The sequence below is a fragment of the Nicotiana sylvestris genome, chromosome 4, assembly GCF_000393655.2.
Source record: "Nicotiana sylvestris chromosome 4, ASM39365v2, whole genome shotgun sequence".
Lineage (NCBI taxonomy): Eukaryota > Viridiplantae > Streptophyta > Magnoliopsida > Solanales > Solanaceae > Nicotiana > Nicotiana sylvestris.
Genome location: NC_091060.1, coordinates 43,405,202 through 43,427,085, shown reverse-complemented (window position 1 = coordinate 43,427,085; position 21,884 = coordinate 43,405,202). Strand labels below are relative to the sequence as shown.

Below are 21,884 nucleotides of genomic sequence, written 5' to 3'. Positions count from 1 at the left end.
AACTCGCCCAACTCCGAATTAATCTGAGCCGTTAATCAAATAAGATCAACGGCCCAGATCATTTTTCCTTAATTAAACTCTCACCTACCCCCCTGACCCCTCACTATTCGAGACCGGTCTCTCTCTTTCTCTCTCTGTCTCTTCCTCTCCTCCTTCTCTCTAGAACCTTATGGTTCTTCTTCTCCGATGGCCTTCACCATCTCTACGGCTACCTCCAGCCTCACCCCTTTCAACCACCAGCCGCCTTGAAGCCTTATCTCATCGGTTCCCTCCATTCCTGGGACCCCATGATTCTCCACCATACAAGACGGTCACTGAATCTTTGCATGGGTTGTTTCCGGCCTTTCTCCGATGGGTTTTGGTTCGATGGTGCTATAAACACCATTATTCTTGAGTTTCACAGCCAGGTTTCTCTTATTTCTCTCACTGATTTCTTATGAAACCCTAATCTCGACCCAAACCTCTTAAATCTCTGTATTTTTTAACGATTTTTAACTCACACCTTTATGTTTTGCACTATTCCCTACTCGATCTTTACGATTATTCAAGTTTTAAACGTTTTTTGTTCCCTTTTGAAACTAGGTTTTCTTAACCCCCTTTCGAAAATACCTTATTTTCTGATTTTGAGTACTAATTCGTGATTCTCAGTACTATTTCTAAACATTTTGCTTAAGTCTGATGAAACCCTAGCTTTATATGTTTGTATTTGTATTATTTGCTTGTTTGTGTGTTCTTCTGGGTTCTTCTCTGAGTTCCGTGCTCTTTGCTTTAATTTTGTTGCTAGTGTTTCATTCCCCTACCATTCTGTATTCTTCACTTAAGGTTTCTCTGACTGTTTACATGGTGATTTTATACTGATTCTTACAAGCTCTCTTTAAGACTGTGATTACTTGCCTTAAATTGTGACTTTGTGTATTCTCCTTATAGTTTGGTATTGATTTCGAATTTCTTCCTCAATCTGTGGGATACTTTCCTCAATTAATACTGATCTCATAGGTGTTCAATCTCGTTCATTATTTTGAAAACTATTTTCCAGAATTAAAGTGGTATTTTGCCCTATATATGTGAACAAATATTTTGATTGATTTGCCTGACATATTTCCCTAATTAAGTATCATGCACCTAGTCTTTATTGTATATCTTATACTATTCTGTTTCCTTATGTGATCATACCATGCTTTGTGATTCCTTTCCTTTTAAAAATAATTGCATATTATCGTTTGACTTTGATTCCTTAATTAAAGGGGAGTCCATATGCTGATTTGATTATGATTGATATCCAGTTCCTTAATTATGGATTGCTACCTTGTTTGTTTACTTGTCTTCAGTACTATAAGTACCCCCCATTTTCTTTTGCATGGGACACCAACATATTGCATATCACAAAACACACAGCAATCACATTGCTCTCTCTTGTGCTATTTCTCTCATTTTCTCTCTTGTGCTGCTGTTGCTCCCTGCTCTTGACTGTCATTAGCCAGCTAAAAAGCTAAGGCTAATATTGTGCTTATACTTGGCTCTTGCATTCTGCCGTGCTCTCTTGTTGCTGGTATGTCTTGATTAAATTCCATGTTCCAAACCAATGTGGTTATTACTACTTCAGTGTTTTCTATTCCTAATTGTTTTCTACTTATGCTTCTGCTATGCAACATGCGATTGATTCCTGGTTTTCCTGTTGATACTTGCATGCTCATGACTACTGTTTGTTCATGATCTTACCTGCTACGACTATATTCTATTATTATTTACTTTTGTGTCTAAATTCGACTATTTCAAGGTCTCTTTAAACTCTTTTGATTTTGTGTAATCATGCTTAGTTTGCATAAGTCTCTGTATCCCTTGGTGATATTTATGTGACCTATTTGTCCCTTATCCCATTACCCTTGTGTGCAACTCTACAATTTTTTTGAAACTCTTTAAACTACCAACTTTCCTCTCCTTCCTTCACTTCACACTACTCTTAGAGATTAGGTTCTACCCCCTTCGTGTAAGCATTGCTTTGGGTACCTCTAAGTACCTACTGAACTTTGACACACAAGGCTGGTAATCCCACACTGCTCCTGTCCAACATTCTGCTAAGTGTTTGGGTGTTGGTATTGGCCAGGGACCCAATGGGGCCCTAGGGAGCTTTGCCACATCCAGACCATGGCAAAGGCTGTGAAACGCGAAAGGAGTGAGGTTGGAAGAATGGGCCTGATTGAAGGCTCCCTATAGAATAACTTCTTATTTTATTCCTTATTACTATAATTCAGCTATCATTGGTTTGTAATAATTTGTTAACGAATGATTGGAATTGAATAGTGAATATGGGGGGGGGGGGTTATGCATGCTTAGTTTAAATAATGGGTAGAAAACATGCTTATAAAAAACATGCATCTCATACATTAGAGATCCTGCTTTAGGTTCTTTACTTTCAGCCTGTTATTATACTCATTTCGTAACCATGATCAGTTAATAACGAGCAAATAACTGTTATAAGACTTGCTGCATTCTCATTAGCATTTAGAAATCATGTTTTAGGAATTTCTGTGTGTATTAGACATCCTGTTGCTTAGGGTTTTATACTTGTCTGAGTTGCAATTGTTAAATGCCTCATTAGCATGCTTAATCTAATAATACAAGCACGGTTAACTGTATGTGTATCCCTTTTAAAACTGGAGATCAAATATGCATGTTCACACTTTAAGACAATTAGGCAATGCATACGACGCCTAGGCAAACTTTAGGTCTAATAAGAATCGATTAATCATGTTTTACCGGTTTAGGACCAATCAGTCTCCTTTAACATTTTGAACTCTGCTTCTTGTTTTGCCTCTCTGAAGTTCACTCTGTTTTACTAAAACTCCCGCCCTATTTTGAAATAATCTCGAAATTGTGCATCCGTTTACTCTCACTGATGCTTGTTCTATTATGTTTTCTACTGGGCCACCCTTTCTACCCAGGATCGTGCTATTTTGAATACTTATCCTATGTCTCGTCAAGTTACTGTATCTTCAATGTCTTTACTCTATTTTCAAAAACGTGTTTTAACGATTTTTATCTATATTTTACTAATTCCTAAACTGTTGTATACTTCTAAATCTTGTTGCTGTCTTTAGTTGTATTTCTCAAAATTGAACATTCTTCAAGTCACTTAGTCTTAACTGAACCTTCTGCTTTCACTGATAAGTTGCAAAAAATATCCTCTTGAAACCTACTGTTTTAACTTCAACATTCCTATTTTTTTAACTCCCATATTTGAGACCTTAAATGTGTTTGAGACGTGCTAATTATGTGTTCACTTGTGGAGGGATCTGTGAGCCTTTATTTGTCTTTGTATGTTCCCTTATGTGCAGTCCTATTTGTTATGTATATCGCTTAGCATTTTATCCTTTAAACCTAAAGGTTCAACCTAGTCCTTACCTTGTAGGAATAGTAGTCCTAAATACCCTCCAGGACTTATAGGACGGAACGGGTAATAGCATGCAATAAGCATTCGTGACCAACTCACGCATTTTAATAACATTTACGGGGTGGGAAAGGTAGAATATGGAGATGATGACCGATGCGCTAATATCACGTGCGACCCCTCTTTTGAGGAGTGATTGCTGGGTATTGCATTGAAGTGATCCATATTAATCATCAACCTAGGACCCCTCTCCCTTTATTTGCTTTCATTTACTCGAATCTTTCATAAATGTCTGCCCTCTTTACTTTCCCTCAAAAGTTTTCAACTTACTTTCAATATTGTATGAGAACCTTTTCTATTTGAGCCCTTAATTGCCTACTTGATTATGTGAAGTCACAATATAACATGGCCGGGAACCACACTAGTGGATCTTGAGGGGTGCCTAACACCTTCCCTTCGAGATAATTTCTAACCCTTACCCAAACTCTAGTTCTTCAAACTCAAACTCTTCTTAGTTTCCTAATACACTTTAATCATTAGGTGGCAACTCTTCAATTCCAAAAACCCAAATCCCAAAAGGGAACGAGTTGTCCTCCCAAATATCGTAAACCCGATTTCTCCTTTAGAAAAAGGGGGCGTCGACAAGATCCCTTCATAGTATCTTTTTGATCATTTGTCGATTTTCTTTTTCGAGGATTTCGATCCTTAGAACCCAAAGGCCTACCACGCTTTAGGCGTACTTTAGGTTCACTATCTCTCATACTAGTAGATGGTCCTACTGGGATATCAATTCGGATAGGCACATTCTCTGCAGGGATATGTGACTTAGTTATCCTTTTCAAATCAGTAAATGCGTCTGCATTTGATTTGCTATATTCTATAAATGGATGATCTTCTGGACCTCCTGATTACATATAGGGGTACGTGGATCAAAGTGAGATAATGATGAAACTTTCCACATAATTTCTCTTTTGATTTCCTTTTTCTTTCCCCCTAATTGTGGGAAAATTATTTCATCAAACCGACAATCTGCAAATTGAGCAGTAAATAAATCTCCTGTCAATGGTTCAAGATAGCGATTAATAGAGGGTGATTCAAACCCAACATATATTCCTATCTTTCTCTGTGGCCCCATCTTACTGCGATGTGGTGGTGCTACTGGCACATATACAACACATCCAAAAATTCGTAGATAGGCAATATTTGGTTCATGACCAAAAACTAATTGTGACAGAGAATATTTATTATAATGTATCGGTCTTAGACGGATAAGTGATGTTGCATGCATGATAGCATGGCCCCAAATAGTAGTGGGCAATTTTGTTTTCATAAGTAGTGGTCTTGCTATCAATTGCAGGCGTTTAATAAATGACTCTGCAAGGCCATTTTGAGTATGAACATAAGCTACAGGATGTTCAACGTTTATCCCAACTGATAGACAATAATCATCAAAAACTTGAGATGAGAATTCTCCAGCATTATCAAGGCGAATAACCTTTATAGGATAATCTGGAAATTGTGCCCTTAATCAAATTATTTGGGCTAATAACTTTGCAAACGCCAAGTTGCGAGATGATAGTAGGCACACATGAGACCATCTTGAAGATGTATCTATTAGGATCATAAAATATCTAAACAACCCATTTGGTGGGTGAATAGGTCCACATATATCCCCATGTATACGCTTTGAAAAGGCAGGGGATTCAATGTCAACCTTCATTGATGATGGTCTAGTGATTATTTTGCCTTGATAACAAACATCACAAGAAAATTCGTCATTTGTAAGAATCTTCAGGTTCTTTAATGGATGGCTACTCGAATTTTCAGTAATTCTTCTCATCATTATTGATCTAGGATGGCCCAAACGGCCATTCCAAAGCACAAAAGTATTTGAATCCATAAACTTCTGGTTTACGATAGAGTGTGCTTCAACTGTACTAATTTTTTAATAGTATAAGCCAGAAGATAAAGTTGGTAAATTTTCTACAATGCATTTCTGGACAGAAATATTCTTTGTAATACAAAGATATTCCACGTTCATTTCATCTATTGTCTCAACATGATACCCATTTCGGCGGATATCTATAAAACTCAACAAGTTTCTTCGAGACTTGGAGGAGAATAATGCATTATCTGTAATAAGTTTTGTTCCTTTAGATAGAAATATAATGGCTCTTCTGGAGCCTTCAATCAAACTTATATTACCAGAAATTATTTAAACATTTACTTTTTCCTTATGCAAATAAGAAAAGCATTTCTGATCCTTGAATTTGGCATGAGTTGTTCCACTATCAATAACACAAATATCTTCATGATTTGTCTTTGATCCAAACATAATTTGAGGATTATCCATATTCTTCAAAATGACATAAATAAAATATATTATAGTAAACATCATTATCAAAACATAACTTTTATTTATGTACAACAATTACATAACTATACTATCTATTACAAACAACAAAATTTAAATATTTACATTTCTACAGATTCACTACCGATTACATGACTTATTTTTCCTTCTGGGAGTGCAAAGTAATCAGCTACATCCAAATGCATGAAGTCTAAATTATCTTCAGAAATAAAATTTGCTTCAGTATTTTTCTCTATCTTCTTCACGGAGGCTTGATAAAGCTCAACCAGGTGCTTTGGCGTACGACAAGTACGAGACCAGTGCCCTTTTCCTCCATATATGTAGCATGCATTTTCTGCATTTGGTGTTTGCACCGCTTCATGCTTTTGTTCCTTCCTTTTCCACTGCTGGTGGTGAGGAGGGTTCTTTGGTGCATTATTATTACCATGATTAGAGTTTCTTCCCCGACCACGGCCATGACCATGACTGGGGCCACGACCTCTTCCACGTTTAGCTTGGTGGAAGTTCATCTCATTCACTTTAGGGAATGGGCAAGAACCGGTAGGTCGGCTTTCATGGTTTTTCATTAATAGCCCATTATGTTGCTCGGCTACAAGAAGATATGAGATAAGTTCTTAATACTTTTTAAATCCCATCTCTCGATATTGCTGCTGCATGAGCATATTCGAGGCATGAAAAGTGGTAAAAGGTTTCTCCAACATATCATGATCAGTAATATTATCACCACATAGTTTCAATTGGGAAATAATTCTGAACATAGCAGAATTATACTCACTGATAGACTTAAAATCTTGTAGCCTTAGATGAGTCCAATCATATCGTGCATGTGGAAGAACGACCATCTTCAGGTGGTCATATCTATCTTTTAAATTATTCCACAGTATGACTGGATCTTTAATAGTAAGATATTCCATTTTCAGGCCCTCATCAAGGTGATGGCATAGGAATATCATTGCTTTGGCACGGTCTTGGTTTGATGTCTGATTTTTGTCTTTGATGGTGTCTGCTAGACCCATCGCATCAAGATGAATTTCAGCATCAAACACCCAAGACATGTAGCTTTTTTCCGATATATCCAGGGCTACAAATTCAAGTTTAGAAAGATTTGACATTATTTAGGAAAAGAAAGTTCGTACCTCTAATACTTTTAAAGTATTTGCTCGAGATGACAGAGTTTCGTGCTGATAACGTGTTATAAAATAAAGACTGTAAAGTAAAGACAAGTATAGAGAGAGACTGATATATTATTCGAATTCAAACTGATGTACATAATGAACTGAAATCTCTTCTATTTATAGAAGAAATGAAGCTGTTGTGTAAGCTGCTACAATACGAGATATGGATAATCTTCTATTGAGAGTAATGTTTATCCATAACGGAGTACTGAAAGGATAAGCTCAGTGTACCCGGTATAGATAATCTTCTATTGGGGGTAATGTTTATCCATAACGGAGTACTGAAAGGATAAGCTCATTGTACTTGGTATGGATAATCTTCTACCGGGGGTAGTGTTTATCCATAACGGAGTATAAAAAAGGATAAGCTTATTATACCCGGTATGGATAATCTTCTAGCGGGGATAATGTATATCCATAACCGAGTACCGAAGTGATAAGCTTCTTCAGGAGGCTTATTTTCAATAGAGTACAAAATAGATAAACATATTTACGGCGGAGTCCCACATAGATAAACTTCTCCACGAAACTTATTTACAATGGGGAACTAAATGAACATCCATAATAATATAATATATTTATAATAATCCTAGATCTATTAAATTGCTGGTGCATTCAAAATAAGATGTTGAAATACTTGGTTTTAGTAATTTAGAAATCGTATGACCACACTCACTGTATCCATGATCAGTTGACCTAATCCTCTCCCTCTCCATTACTTCACATGTTCTCAAGTCTTTAATTATTCTGCTATAAAATAATGCGACCATCAATTTGTTATTATTATCAAAGAACTGGCAATGTGAAAGGAAGCTGGCCATGGCTACCGGCCAGATCCAGTTCTAGCGGTAAGTAAACTTAATATAATTGCAAATAATTCCATTTAGAAATAATCAATCGTCGACTTGGCTCAATTAACTAAGCCAAAGTCTTCTTATTATAATCATGTCATTCCCGTCATTAGCGCTGCGGGGTCGTGGAGGATTCAACTAATACTTGGCCCCAAGTAAACAGTGACAAATAATGGCACTTCGTGTGGTCTTTTGAAGGAGAAAAAACACAATATAGAATTTCCCACGAATCTCTAGTGTTCGTCAACTACTACAAACAAGAAGAGTCTCGAGGAAAGTACCAAGAACACCACCTTAACATTGATTGGCCGGAGCCCACAGACTAATGGAATCCACTTGTAAATAATTTTTATGGGCAAACATTAAAAATTATATCACAGAAAGACCGATTAAATAATTCAGAATGCGAGTGAAGTTAAAAAAAAATAAATCTATTCCACATATTACATTCTTTATATAGGGCAGCGGTGAAGTGAAGATCTCATCGCTATGAGCTGAAAAAACTATCCTCTGAAAAATTATATATCCTCTCCATTTACAGATTTAGGTACCCAATTTTTTTTTTTTTTTTTAAAAAAAAAATGGCAGATGCAGTGGTGAATTTTCTGGTAGAGAACCTGTTGCAGCTATTAAGTGATAATGTAAAGCTGATCGGAAGTGCAAAGGGAGAGTTAGAGAATCTGCTGAAAGAAGTTCAACACCTAAAAGGCTTCTTAGACGATGCTGCAAAATTACCAAGCGATAGCGAGCAGTGGAAAGTGTTGGTCGAGGAGATTCAAAAAACGGTACATACCGCAGAGGATGCTGTTGATAAGTTTGTGGTTCAGGCGAAGCTGCACAAAGAGAAAAATAAAATGGCAAGAATTTTGGATGTGGGTCATCTCGCTACAGTCAGGAATCTTGCAGCTGAGGTCAAAGGAATTCATGACCAAGTGAAGGAACTTCGCCTAAACAATCAAGCTCTTCAAGCACGCCCAACTCTTGAGCTGCCTAAAAAAGGTGCCCCTGAAACAACTCAGCAGGTATGCCTCATTGCATTCAAAGCTTGCTTGCAAATGGTTCGGTTCGGCTGTTATTTTAGGAAATTTATATTGTGCCTTTTTTTGGTTATTCTATTACATAAAATTAATACAAGAGGGAGGTTGTGAGTTCGAGTCAATCCAAGAACAAGGTGGGAAGTTCTTGGAGGAAGGATGCGTGTCCTAGTGATTTCGGTTTCTGTTAGATATTGGTAAGATTTGATTAATTTTCGATTTTCTATTTTAAAAAAGAGTCATACTGATATTGCACTCTGTTTTCATTTGGCCACAACAAATTGTAATGACAGAGTATAATTTCACTAATAGTTACTGCTCTATATTACTCTCTCATTTCACTAATACTTACTGCACTATATTCATGATTTTTCTATTTCTTTAAGTCTTTAAATGTGAAAGTTTCAAAAAGGTTAAACCTAACAAATCAAATTGGCCATTGAAATAGAGTATATACAGGCGTACTAACAAATAAATGTTGCTAGTATTTGAAAATTATCATACGCATAAAGATATAGCAGTAGCATTGACCTTTACGATATCCAATAAGAGAAATTGAATTGAGATGGCCCTGACTTTGTTATTATAATAAATAGACTTTAGGCCTAACTCAACACCAAGATCTAGCTCATGAGGTGAAGATTGTCCCAGACTATATAAAGAGACCTTCCTTTCCCTTAAAGCCCAATGTTCGGTTTTAATTATTAGAATAACCTAAACATCAGTTCGGTTCGGTTAAGTTCAGTTCGATTCGGTCGATTTAGTCATTTTTCAAATAACTATTGACAACCCTAGTCTCATCTATTTAGATTGTTGACCGATGCACCACAAACAAACAAGTGCTTGTGTGATATTTAGTAGTGATGGTGTAAAAAGATTAGCAAAATTATGACAATAAAAGGTAAACTCGATGTAACAAGTATTGAATGATGACACAGAATAATTAAATTGTACTAAATAATATGTTATAATAGATCAAATTATATGATAGTACAAAGTTTTTCTATACCATACATAAGCGCGTATATACCTTAAATACCACGAGATTGAAATTGTAATACATAACCTTTCCTTGTGAAGATTATATATGTACCCAATTTGCTGATGCGATCCCTTTTATAATCTTGAAAAAGGGTCCTGCATTGGAGGATGATGAAGTTGTCGGCTTTGATGAGGAAGCGAACAAAGTGATCGAGCGACTTGTTAAAGAATCAAAGGATCTAGATATTATTCCGGTGGTGGGTATGCCGGGACTTGGAAAAACCACACTAGCAAGAAAAATCTACAAGGATCCTAAGCTTTCATATGAATTTTTCGGCGTCCATTGGGTTTACGTCGGCCAATCTTACAAAATAAAGGATGTTTTTCTTAATATTCTCAAATACTTCACAAGACGCACCGAAGACTATCAACATGAGGATGTGGACGCATTAGCTAAGGTGATAGCCGGTTTTATCAAGAAAGGAGGTAGATGTCTCATTTGTTTAGATGATGTTTGGGAAACAAAAGTCATTGATTATGTAAAGACAATTTTCCCAGAAAATGAAAAGGGACATCGAGTCATGATGACAACGCGTAACAAAGTTCTGGCTACTTATGCCAATTCAGATCCTCACGATCTGAAATTTTTGACTCCAAAAGAAAGTTTTGAATTGTTGGTAAAGAGAGTTTTTGGCAAGAAACCTTGTCCTAAAGATTTAGTAGGACATGGAGAAAGCATTGCAGGAAAATGTGGTGGAGTACCACTTGCAGTAGTGGTAATTGCAGGAGCATTAAGAGGTCGTCTGAACACAAGTGATTGGATAAGAGTTGAGAGAAATGTGGTTCAGCATCTTTTTATGAATAGCGAAGAAAGCTGCTTGAAATTTGTGGAGATGAGTTACGATCATTTGCCCCAAGAAGTACAGACATGCTTCTTGTATTGTGGTGTCTTTCCTCGAGGATTTGATATCCCTTCTTGGAAAGTGATTCGCTTGTGGATAGCGGAGGGGTTGATAAAGCCGCAGGAATCGTACACTCTGGAGGAGATAGCAGAGTTTTATTTGAACGATCTTATCAATAGAAATTTAGTGATATTGCAGCAAAAGAGGTCTGATGGTCAAATAAAAACATGTCGTCTTCACGACATGTTGCATCAGTTCTGCAAAAAGGAGGCTAGTAACAAATGGCTATTTCAGGAAGTCAGTCTAACACCTGATCAAGCTATTCCTATTGAAGACCCAAATAAATCTCGTCGATTGTGTATTCAACCCTCTAATCTGAAAGACTTTCTCTCCAAAAAACCTTCTGCAGAACATGTTAGATCTTTCTATTGTTTTTCCTCAAAAGAAAAACAAATCAGCGGGTTGACTCCTAATGACATTAAACTCATCCACAAAGCATTTCCGCTTGTCAGGGTTTTGGACGTTGAATCCCTCAAGTTTCTCTTCTCTAAGGATTTTAACCAGTTATTTCATTTGAGATATATTGCTATTTCAGGTGACTTCAATGCCATTCCTTTGACCTTTGGTAAATTTTGGAATTTACAAACTCTTATTCTTAATACAAGTACCTCAGAATCCACCCTTGATGTAAAAGCAGACATATGGAACATGTTACAGTTGAGGCATCTTCACACCAACATACCTGCAAAATTGCAACCCCCTACTGCGACGACATCAGGTAAAGCTTCTTGTCTACAAACTCTTTGTATGGTTGCACCAGAAAGTTGTGAGAAAGAAGTACTCGCAAAGGCTTGTCATCTCAAAAAATTGAGCATTCGAGGACAAATGGCAGCTTTTCTTGGTGCTTACAAGGGTGGAATCAACAATCTTGCAGAGCTTAAGTGCCTGGAACAATTGAAATTGTTGAATGATGTTCTTTACATGAATAAAGCACCTCACCTCCCTCCAACATTCTCCCAACTTGTACGTACAGTGAAGAAGTTAACTTTGACAAATACAAGGTTTGCTTGGAGTGAGGCAGAAAAATTGGGGCAATTGGAATCCCTTGAGATCCTAAAATTTAAAGAAAACGCGTTCGCGGGTGATTCCTGGAAGCCAAAGATGGGATTTAGTGCACTCCGCGTTTTGTGGATTGAAAGGGCAGAATTTGAAACTTGGGAGGCTTCAGAGCTTAACTTCCCCGTGCTTAGGAACCTTGTTCTTATGTCTTGTGATAAGCTCGACGCTGTGCCATTTGAGCTGGCTAATATATCTGAACTTTATGAGATGCGGCTGGAAAACACAAGCAAAGCGGTCAAATCTGCAAAAGATATACTGGAAAGCAAAATAGCTAAAAGCATCAAATTCAACCTTACCATATTCCCTCCTGAAGCTGGATCCAAGGCCGCACAGTGAACTGAAAGGTCAGTCTAATTTATTTGTATTGATAGTCTTCGCTAAACTGTTGCTATATTCTTTTTAAGCTGGCATACTTTATCCATGAAATTTCATACTAGTAAACTAATTCCTCCCTTTACATTCTGAATTACACTCTGCTCTTACTTATATTCGACCGAGATGCAGATTAGAAAATACCCTTCGTTTAATTCTGATATAAATTAATCTATTTGATAGTATACGAGTATGGGTTATTATGAATGATTTATTAACGGTTTCTTCAAAACCTCTCTGCAACAGTTTTCTTTTCTTTGTTTCCCTGTTTTTTCGTTTACTAATTTTGCTCCTTTATACAGGAGAGAATCGGGACATTGAGCTTGTTGGAAATCTGGGGTCATGGGATATGGTGCCACTCGTGTTTTCTTCTGTCCAGTCCTTGTTGTTCCAATAAAGAAAGCCTGTTTGTCTTTTGTTTGTACACGCATTGTGATTTTGAAACAAGTCTCCGCGTGGTTTCGGAGATATGTTCCAATGGAGTGTTTTCTTTCTCAGTTGTAAAAGTATTCTTTGCATCTTTCCTATTCTGTTTTGGTTGTATTTGGTTTGTTTTGTTCTTTTAAAATTGTTGCTCTCATCTATCATTGTTCTCTTGAAGACGACGTTATTCCAAGCAAATAAAGTGTTGTGTGTTTTATTCCAAACTTGGAATCTTTCAGATGAATTCTAGTTATTCTTGAATTGGAAAGTTTCAAGTTCGAGATTCGAATCCATAGGTTGCCAAATGAGTTTAACTATGTACTGAAAGTGTAATAGGTTTTTATACTACTAGATTACCCCCCCAAAAAAATTGCATGTTCATAAAAAGTGGGATTAGTCACTTAAAAATATGACATGTTACCGGCTACAATCATCATATCATGAGAAATCCTTAAAGTTAAAGTTAGATTACGTAAATGCCCATCAAAAGATGAGTGACATTTTTATCCCTCAATCAAACTCAACTCTATATAAAACTCTATACTAAAACGTAAAATTACATTCTATTAAAATAACAAAAAGGTCAAAATATCTAATAGTAAATTGCAATTATTTATCACTATAATAAATGGTGTTGTGTCTCTTCAATTAGCTGCAACACATGTATATGTTAGAGCTAATTTTAACCGTTCTCATATTCTATCTTCTTTATTTTCTATTATCTTGACCTTTCAGTTTTTTATACATTCTAAATGAATTCTTAATATGCATTCTATTAAGATAACAAAACAAAAAAAAAATTAAATAAGAATAACAAAAAAGTAAAAGTAAATTTTGAAGCTGTTAATGTCCACAAATGTGAAATATATTTACATGACCAGGTTTTAATATCATTTTGGCTTTTGGTTTTCTTGTAAAAATTCAAACACGAAACGTCTCATTAGTAAAGGTAAGAGTCATACGTGCAAGTTCAGTGGTTTTATCCAATAAAAGTAATGGTTTGATTACAAAGTTTATTATTTCGTCAAGAAGTTCGTATGCCTTTTTGTATCCCAAAGAATGAAAATGTAATAAATAACAAAGAATTATTTCATCCGTTGCAGAGAATCATTAGATAGTTAAATAAATGGTGATCAATAATCAACTTATATAAGTGAAATTTTAAAGCAATAATATTTATAAGCATTACCATGTAAAGCTTATCTTCTTTCGATCGGTTTTACTTTATCAAATTAATTAAAGCCTTCTGATATAACTCATTCTTGCCAAAACTTTTCAGCTTATTGGAATCGGTAGGAGTTAGGTGAAGTTTTTGCAAAATCTTTCAGCTTTTAGACTCGACCAAATCACTAGCAGATAAAGTTGGTGGGATACAATAACAGAAAGGTACTTGAAACTATTTCAAAATTTTTGTAGTCTTGTTTCTTCTATTAGAAAGTTAAAAAGAAATGACTTCATTTTCTTTTCATTTCTTGTAAGCGCCAAAGTTAGCATTATTTTATCTTTAGCCAATTCTATGTAATATGGAGTAGGACTGTGAAATTGTTCTTCGTATTATCTTATGCAGTGATCTTGTTCGAGTGAACTAATCATGGCACAATATTAGTTTAACTATTATACAGTCATGTCTCTTTATTTTTTTCTTTTTATTTTAATTAAGCAGCAATTTGATGAATTATTTTCACTCATTGCTCGGTGTTGTTAGAAGATTTCAGCGTATTTAATTTTTTCTTTTATTTTCTTACACAAAGTTAAATTGCTAAACTATTATATTATTTGTACGTCCATTAAAAAATATTTATATTGATCAGTATAGAATACAAGTGCAAACGTGTCCAAAAACTAGTAATTAAAATTGACGTTTGAATCAATAAAGAATGACACAAGTAATTATTAAAAAAAAACAGACGACTAATGAAAAGTTTGAAAGTTTACACCCCAATTTTGCTTTAAAAGCAAAATCCCTCTTCAGCTTTGTAAAATAGACATTCTCCCCCTCACAGTTCTATAAATCTGTGAAAGCCTATTCCTTCTTTCCCGCTTTGCTTGTTATTGCCCCTCCTCTTCCCAGTGGCGGAGGCAGGATCTCCACGAAGGGGTTTTAAAATTTTTTTTTTGTAGCTAGTGGGAATTGAACCCATGACCTTACGTAGATTTTGAACCTCCCCTTGACCACTAAACTACACTTTTGGATTGTGTTAAGGGTGTTCAAAACTTAATATATAGAGATAAAAAACAGATTTTGCTTTGTATATACAGTGTAACCCCCCTAAATCCGCCCCTGTCTCTTTCTATTCTTGAGCCGAGGGTCTTCCGGAAAAAGTCTTTCTGCCTTTTTAAAGGCAGGAATATATTGTTGTTGTTGATTTCACTTAATTAGTGTATTATTTAGCTTAATTAGTATTAATGTAAAAGAATTAGAAATCAATATAAGTAAAATGAAATCCAAAATTTGACATTATTGTAAGAAAAACAACTTTCATATACAAGTGAAAGAACTCATTTTTCGTATGGATGAAACATCTTAAATGACTTTTTCCTGAAAAGTTTTTTGATTTTTAAAATTAATCGTGCCGTACTAAACTCACCCAAATCATTATGTTCCATGTTCTTGTACGGTTAGATGAACAAAGGATTTCTAAATTTGCTTGTCTTGACCCCTAGAGTTTTTTTCTTGCCTAGTATATAAAATTGATACTATAAAAATTCTTTGTATTGTCCGTATATATAAATTACATCCACCTTATCCGAGACCATTGAAATGCATGATCAGGACGAAGTAATGACGAGGCTATAACAAAGTATTCACTATAAACATGTACGAGTATAGGTAAAAACAATAGCAGATATAGAGGAAACAATAGTTGACAAAAAAATGGAACAATAAATACATAACACAGGACCCCAGAATATCACCTATGCTCGATTTCTTAATACAACATGGATACGAATTCAACAATTAAGAACAGTCATAATATGTCTTCTCTATTACAGCGCGCAACCCGATCCACAAATATATATGTACAAAAACCATTGCGATGTACAACTCGATCCCAAACAAAAATACCAATATCGTTGGGGCGTGCTACCCAATCCGAAACAAGAATACCAATATCCATTGCGGCGTGCAACCCGATCCCAAACAATAATATCAATACCGTTGCGACGTGCAACCCGATCTCAAATATCATAACAACATGTGCACAATATTACAGACAACTACGACGTATTTCACGACGAAGACAACAAGAGAAATAACCAATTACGGGCAATAAACAAGCAAAAGCGACTATTTAACAATACATGAAATCATAAAACAAGTAAAGGCAGTCAACAAATGAAGACACGAATAAGTGAAAACATATAGCAAGTTAAGGCATGTAACGAACGAAGACATGAATTTAACAAGTAGAAACAAGTAACATTTAAAGCATGAACACGTAGTAACACAGAGCACTATAGGAATTAAGTAATAGAGGACAACAACTAAATAACCCGCCCCACATGCTTAACCCATGATGACAGATATACACTCGTCACTTTGTATATATAACTCATCCTCACACATAAATCAAGTAGCAAATAGACCAATAAAGTCCTAATTCCCTCAAGTTAAGATTAACCACGATACGTACCTATTTGCTTAACCCAATCAATAATCAATCATGGTCTTACCTTTCAAACAAGCTTCCAAACCAACTGAATCTAGCCAATTATCCACTACTAAAAAAATCAGGTTTTAGCGACGGATAAATTCTGTAGCTAAGCAGAAAAATCCATCGCTAATCTGATTTAGCGACAGATTATCAAGAAATTCTGCTAGCTACGAGTATTTTAGCGACAGATTAGCGACGACGTTCGTAGCTAATTCCATTTTTTTTTGTAGTGATCAATCAAACAATCCAAAATAAACTTTAGAAACTACCCATGAATGAAAAAGGTTCAATTTGATCATTTTTTTTTTAAAAAAAGTCAACAAAGTTAACCCCGGGCTCGCTTGGTCGAAATCCAAGATTCGTATTAAAACCCGATTACGCATTGACTCCCGAGCCCGATTGTGTGATTTTCTTCAAAATCCAACCTCAATTTGAGGTCTAAATCTCAATTTATAAAATTCCTTAATTCTACCCAAAATACCTATTTTTACCATACAATTCATAGATTTGATATTAAAAAATCATGAAATGTAGTTGAAATTGATTGAAAACTAGTTAAAGATGCTTACCAATGAATTTTGGGAGAAACAATTCTTCAAAAATCGAATCTAGAGAGCTTATGATTGAAAAAGGGTGTAAAATGAGCTTAGTCTCAATTTCCGAATCTTTTACCCAGTTGCAGACATCACAAGTGCGAAACATTAATCGCAAATATGATATGTGCGTCAGACATCCAGAGGTCGCATTTGCAAAGCAGTCCAAAACATCTCAGTCATCGCAAAAGCGACTACTTGGTCGCAAATGCGGAACCATCTGTCTGCAAATGTGAAACCTTATCGCAAAAGTGATATCCAGCCCCCATTGAGCACATGTACCTCCGCCATTTTCAGGAACACTTGTTCATACTGCCTCATACCCAGACGACAATGTGGTGGAACCTCTTATTCATTTTTCATAATATCTGGGTGCCGACATAACTCGTGCCTAGATGAGCATGTCTCAACTATAAGCATAAACTTTAATTCATATCAGGATCTTGAATATGATAATCTTACATATAATAGGTTTTTTATATTATTAAATTACCTAAAAGATAATACATGTAATTGTTCGCAAAAAACGGGATTAGTCACTTAGAAAATATGACATTTTACGTGTTACTACATGTTAAAATTGATATTACAAAAATTCTTTACGTTATCGGTGTATATGAATTACATCCACCTTATCCAAGACGGTTGAAATGCATTACCAAATGATGGATTAATACCATTAACATTTAAGTCGTTTAACATTTTCATCACTCTTTGCTAAGAAAATATATTTGTGCTTTGGAAAGAAACCACCAAATCATTCACAAAATATACTCTTATCTAGTACAGTACCATAAAAAGTCAATACAAGTAGTTAAGCTAAGAAAGGCATGAAAATTTTATTCAATCACTGTATCTGAAGAATGGAACAACCATGAAAAATACAACCGTGCAGGAAATTTTAGTAAATTAATGAAAGGTTTATTATGTAATAAGACAGTCAGTCTTGTTGGAATCTCTATGGAATGGTACCACCTAGACATGAATGTAATCGTGCAGAAAAACACCTAGTGCAGGCTATAGTGGACAATTAAATCATTTCAAGACATAATAAATGTGATTATGTGAATGACCTTTCAACTTCACAATTTCATAATGTGTCCGTAGAATCAGTAGTCTCGGGAGGGAGTGTTAGGGATACAGTAGATATGCCATAGATCCAATATCATATTTGATGATTTGAATATATTTTTGTTAACGTTATGTGCTATAAAATATAAGACATTTGATATTCTTTTGTCATAGTTATTATTAATTGCTTGATTAATTTAATCAGGTCCTTGATTAAATTTTGAGACTTATCACCGTGATGAAGATCATGATAATGAGATTAAAGTCTCTTACAATTTAATGGGAAAATGCATAAGTACGCCCTCAACCTATGACCGAAGTTCCAACTACACACCTTTTCTTTACGGGAATCCTATTACCCCCCTAAACTATTCTAAAATGAAATAAATATCTCCTTGAAATGCCATAACCAGATGTTTCTTGGGAGGTGAAACACACCGCTAGCCAATGTACATTTTGCCACTCTTTTATTTTCTCTCTCATTTTGTTCCTTATTTTGATCTATTATTCTATTCTTTCATGACTAGTAGCAACATGACAACAATGAGGTCCAAAATTTAATTCTCCGATATCAATTTCGGTCAAAAAATAATATTCACATAATGATAATTTCTTTGGTCGTTGTTGCTGTCGAATTTTTAAGAAAAGAATTGTATACTTTTGAAAAGAAAGGAAAAAATATTTTTTTTAACGTTACCGTCATAATTAATTATGTGTAATATCCAATAAAAAGATGACATGTGTACTGCTAATGCAAAGATAAGAATGAACCCATAAAAATTTGAAGAAAAAATACTAATCTAAAATTAAAAAATAAATTTTCAAAGGAATGGTGTTGTAAATGAAGCTCAATGTCTTTTAATGGTGGCTGTCATCTCGGGAAGAAGAAAAAAATGTAAAAAAACAAAAGATTAAGAAAAAGAGAAAGACCAGTAAGTAAAATTTTGGGCTTCTTACTCTCTCAAAGAGAGTGAAACACACACACTTTGTCACGTCAGCATTTAGGGTGGCAATAATTTTACTTTATAATAGTTCAAGGGGTAATAGGATCCTCGAAAAGGAAAGGTGTGTAGTTGGAACTTGGGGTACTTATGCATTTTTCCCAATTTAATCTAAATTTTGTTCTTGATCGTAGGAGGTTAGATCAATATTTATGTGATCGTCTTTATGGGATAAAGATGAGTTGATCTCATTAACTTAATCACATAGATAGATGATGCATATTGAGATATGACCATTGAGCCGACTCAATGGATAATTCCTAATTGTTAGAATTACCATAAACTGTCAATAGAATATTTTCTTGAAGAATGTGATGTAAAGTTTCCTTTGACCTGAGATCATCAAAGTAATTGACAAATTATTTATTGTGATTTGATACTAGACACCTATGGCCCTACGACGATAGTTAAAAAGATATTGGGTATGATTAAATGCTTGTAGAATTAGTGATTGATCAAGATGGAATCTGTCAACTCTTGGTAATGAGTTTAAGCTCCATGTTGTCATGAATTATAAACGACTAAACTAAGACCTTGGCCAGAGCAATTGAATGAAAGAAGAAAAGAGTTTCTTAGGCCATTCAATGGTCGATTATATTTGACATGAACACATAGTTGGTCGCCTATTAGAATTTGACAGTTGAACCATATTCTAGGGTGACTCAGAGCTATAAGGACAAAAGGAAATATGATATTATTCTTCTAGGGGTTCTTGAGAGTAAATTGTATACTTCATTCTATCTGGTCGTTAAGGAGGGTTGACGCCACCCTTGATTAGTATATTGATGTGATCAATTTAATACCGGCTTAGTATTGAACCTATGAGGTCGCATGCTAACGAGTGTTCTGATCTTTGCTAAATGATTTATTACTTTATTATTTGATAATTAAATTAAATAATTTAATTAGTCAAATAAATTTATTTAGTTATTAGTCCAAATGCCCAGACCCCACTAGTGGGATTCTTGTTGTTGTTAAATGGAGTATTATTATATTCTATTGCTAGCACAGAGAGTGTAATTAATAGTTTGTACAAATTGAATTTTTTAATTTGGAATAAAAATTAAATTATTTCTCTTGGTTGAAATATATGTATGATATATAATATAATTAAATTTGATTTATATAAAAGTTATATATAATTCTCCAATTTGGAATTGGAATTATAAAGTCCTTAAGGACGTGAAAGTCCAATGTTGAATCGGATAAATAGACGTGAAAGTCCAATTGGATCAAGTAGCGTGAGTTGTACTTCAACACTTTAATCCCTTTGAGAATGGGATTCGATTTTTTTTAAGAGGGGAAACTCGTAGCAACTATAATCTCTGTTACAGTCTTTGTCCTTCCGGTGAATACTCTGTGGTGAGCAGTTTGTGCGTACTAGGTAAACCTCTCCCTGTGTAGTAGCCTTCAAATCACACAGGGGATGTAAACCACGCTAGGCAAGCCCTGTGCAATATGCTCAATCCAGAAGGCATTGAGGGGGAAATGATCCCCGGTCATCCATATGGATGACCGCCCTTTAAACCAACTGGGCAACCCCGAAGATTGAGCCAAGAGAAATCACTTTGTGAGAATGTAAAAAAAGCCAAGAGAGAAAATACAATTATAAAAAAAATATTTCTTATTCTTCTATCTTTGGGTTGATATTTTTGAGAAAAGTTTCAACACAATATTTTTATTCAATTTGTTCGCGCGTTTCATTGTTCAAAGAGATGATGGCACGGATCGGTCTTGGTATGAATACGCATAGAATCTTCGCATTATCGAAGACTTTTGAAAAGAGGCTCTCTTTACCAGGTACGTCTTAAATCTGATCTTTGACATGTAAATAAATTTTAAACATGAGAAATCTGCTCAGAATTATTATTGTCTTCCCCTGTGTGTTACGAACATCTATATGCAATCCTTTAAGGAGTATAGTGAGCTTGAAATTGATGTTAGGAGAACTTGTATCTCTTGTTTCTTGCGTTTGATTTCTTTTGCAGATTTGACTACTCTCCTTGTGTTTTCCAGCCTCATCTCTGGAAGATTAGGTACATAAGCTAATTCATGGGGCACAACATTCAGCTTATCACAGGATATAAGAATAAGGTGCCTAACTACTAGGAAGTTAAGATTCGAAGCCTCCCAAAATTCTAATTCTGCCCTCTCAATCCACAAGACCTGGAGTTGGCTAAAACCTCCTACCTCCGGCTTCCGAGACTCACGAGTGAATGCATTTATATAGGGTAAAATTGGCTTACATTAAATACTCGAATAATAGAATGACACATAAAACCAAAGACAAACGGAAGACAAAGCAAGTAGAAACCAAGATCAAGGGCAACAACTTCGGTTGGCATAGGGCAGACCCCGAAGGGAACATTGTTAACGAGGCCAAATGAATATTTTCCACCAAATGACATTCAATGAGGAATATTCCCGCGTTATAGAGAATTTTGGCATTCATAGCCTGTCGTAATATATTCATCAATGGCTCCCATTATTGTCATTTAAGAGGGGCTCGATCCTAGAACCTTTTTCCCTCGGTATAGCAATAAATAGTGACTTCAACAGCCATTGTAAGACACAGAATTTCTGACAAACTTATGCTACATATTATTCCAAGAAAAATATTACTTTATTTTCTGTCTATCAATATTATTATTACTGTCTTCAGAAGCCTTGGTCCCGGAACCAAGTTGCTAGCTATCTTATCTCGATTTGAATGCTAAATCTTGCATTTTATTTAATTTATTTATCATTTTAGGATCAAATTGATTCGCTTGTCTATAAACCACAATGTCGAGGCACAGGAAAATACGCCTCGCCACGAGGATTCGATCAGCGAAACCCCCGACAAGGAGGACGTAGCCACGCCGGTTCATGGCGGGTGATATCCAGACACGTAAGGGAGGCGACTCCCGATGACGCTGAAGACATGCAGGTTGCGAAAACGGTA

The 21,884-nt window shown here is 35.4% G+C and overlaps 1 protein-coding gene across 1 annotated transcript; it reads left to right on the top strand.

The window, feature by feature from the left end:
• The first annotated feature begins 8,276 nt into the window (after positions 1 to 8,276).
• Positions 8,277 to 12,843, top strand: LOC104239966 (putative late blight resistance protein homolog R1A-3). The gene is made up of 3 exons (XM_009794738.2): positions 8,277 to 8,810; positions 9,956 to 12,168; positions 12,499 to 12,843. The coding sequence occupies exons 1-2, from the start codon at positions 8,370 to 8,372 to the stop codon at positions 12,158 to 12,160; spliced, it is 2,646 nt and encodes an 881-aa protein (XP_009793040.1). The 5' UTR covers positions 8,277 to 8,369; the 3' UTR covers positions 12,161 to 12,168; positions 12,499 to 12,843.
• Positions 12,844 to 21,884: the final 9,041 nt, after the last annotated feature.

Coding starts and splice junctions, on each gene's coding strand:
- LOC104239966 (XM_009794738.2), top strand. CDS start 8,370: ATGGCAGATGCAGTGGTGAATTTTCTGGTAGAGAACCTGTTGCAGCTA. Junction 8,811..9,955: donor CCCCTGAAACAACTCAGCAG/GTATGCCTCATT, acceptor ATCTTGAAAAAG/GGTCCTGCATTGGAGGATGA.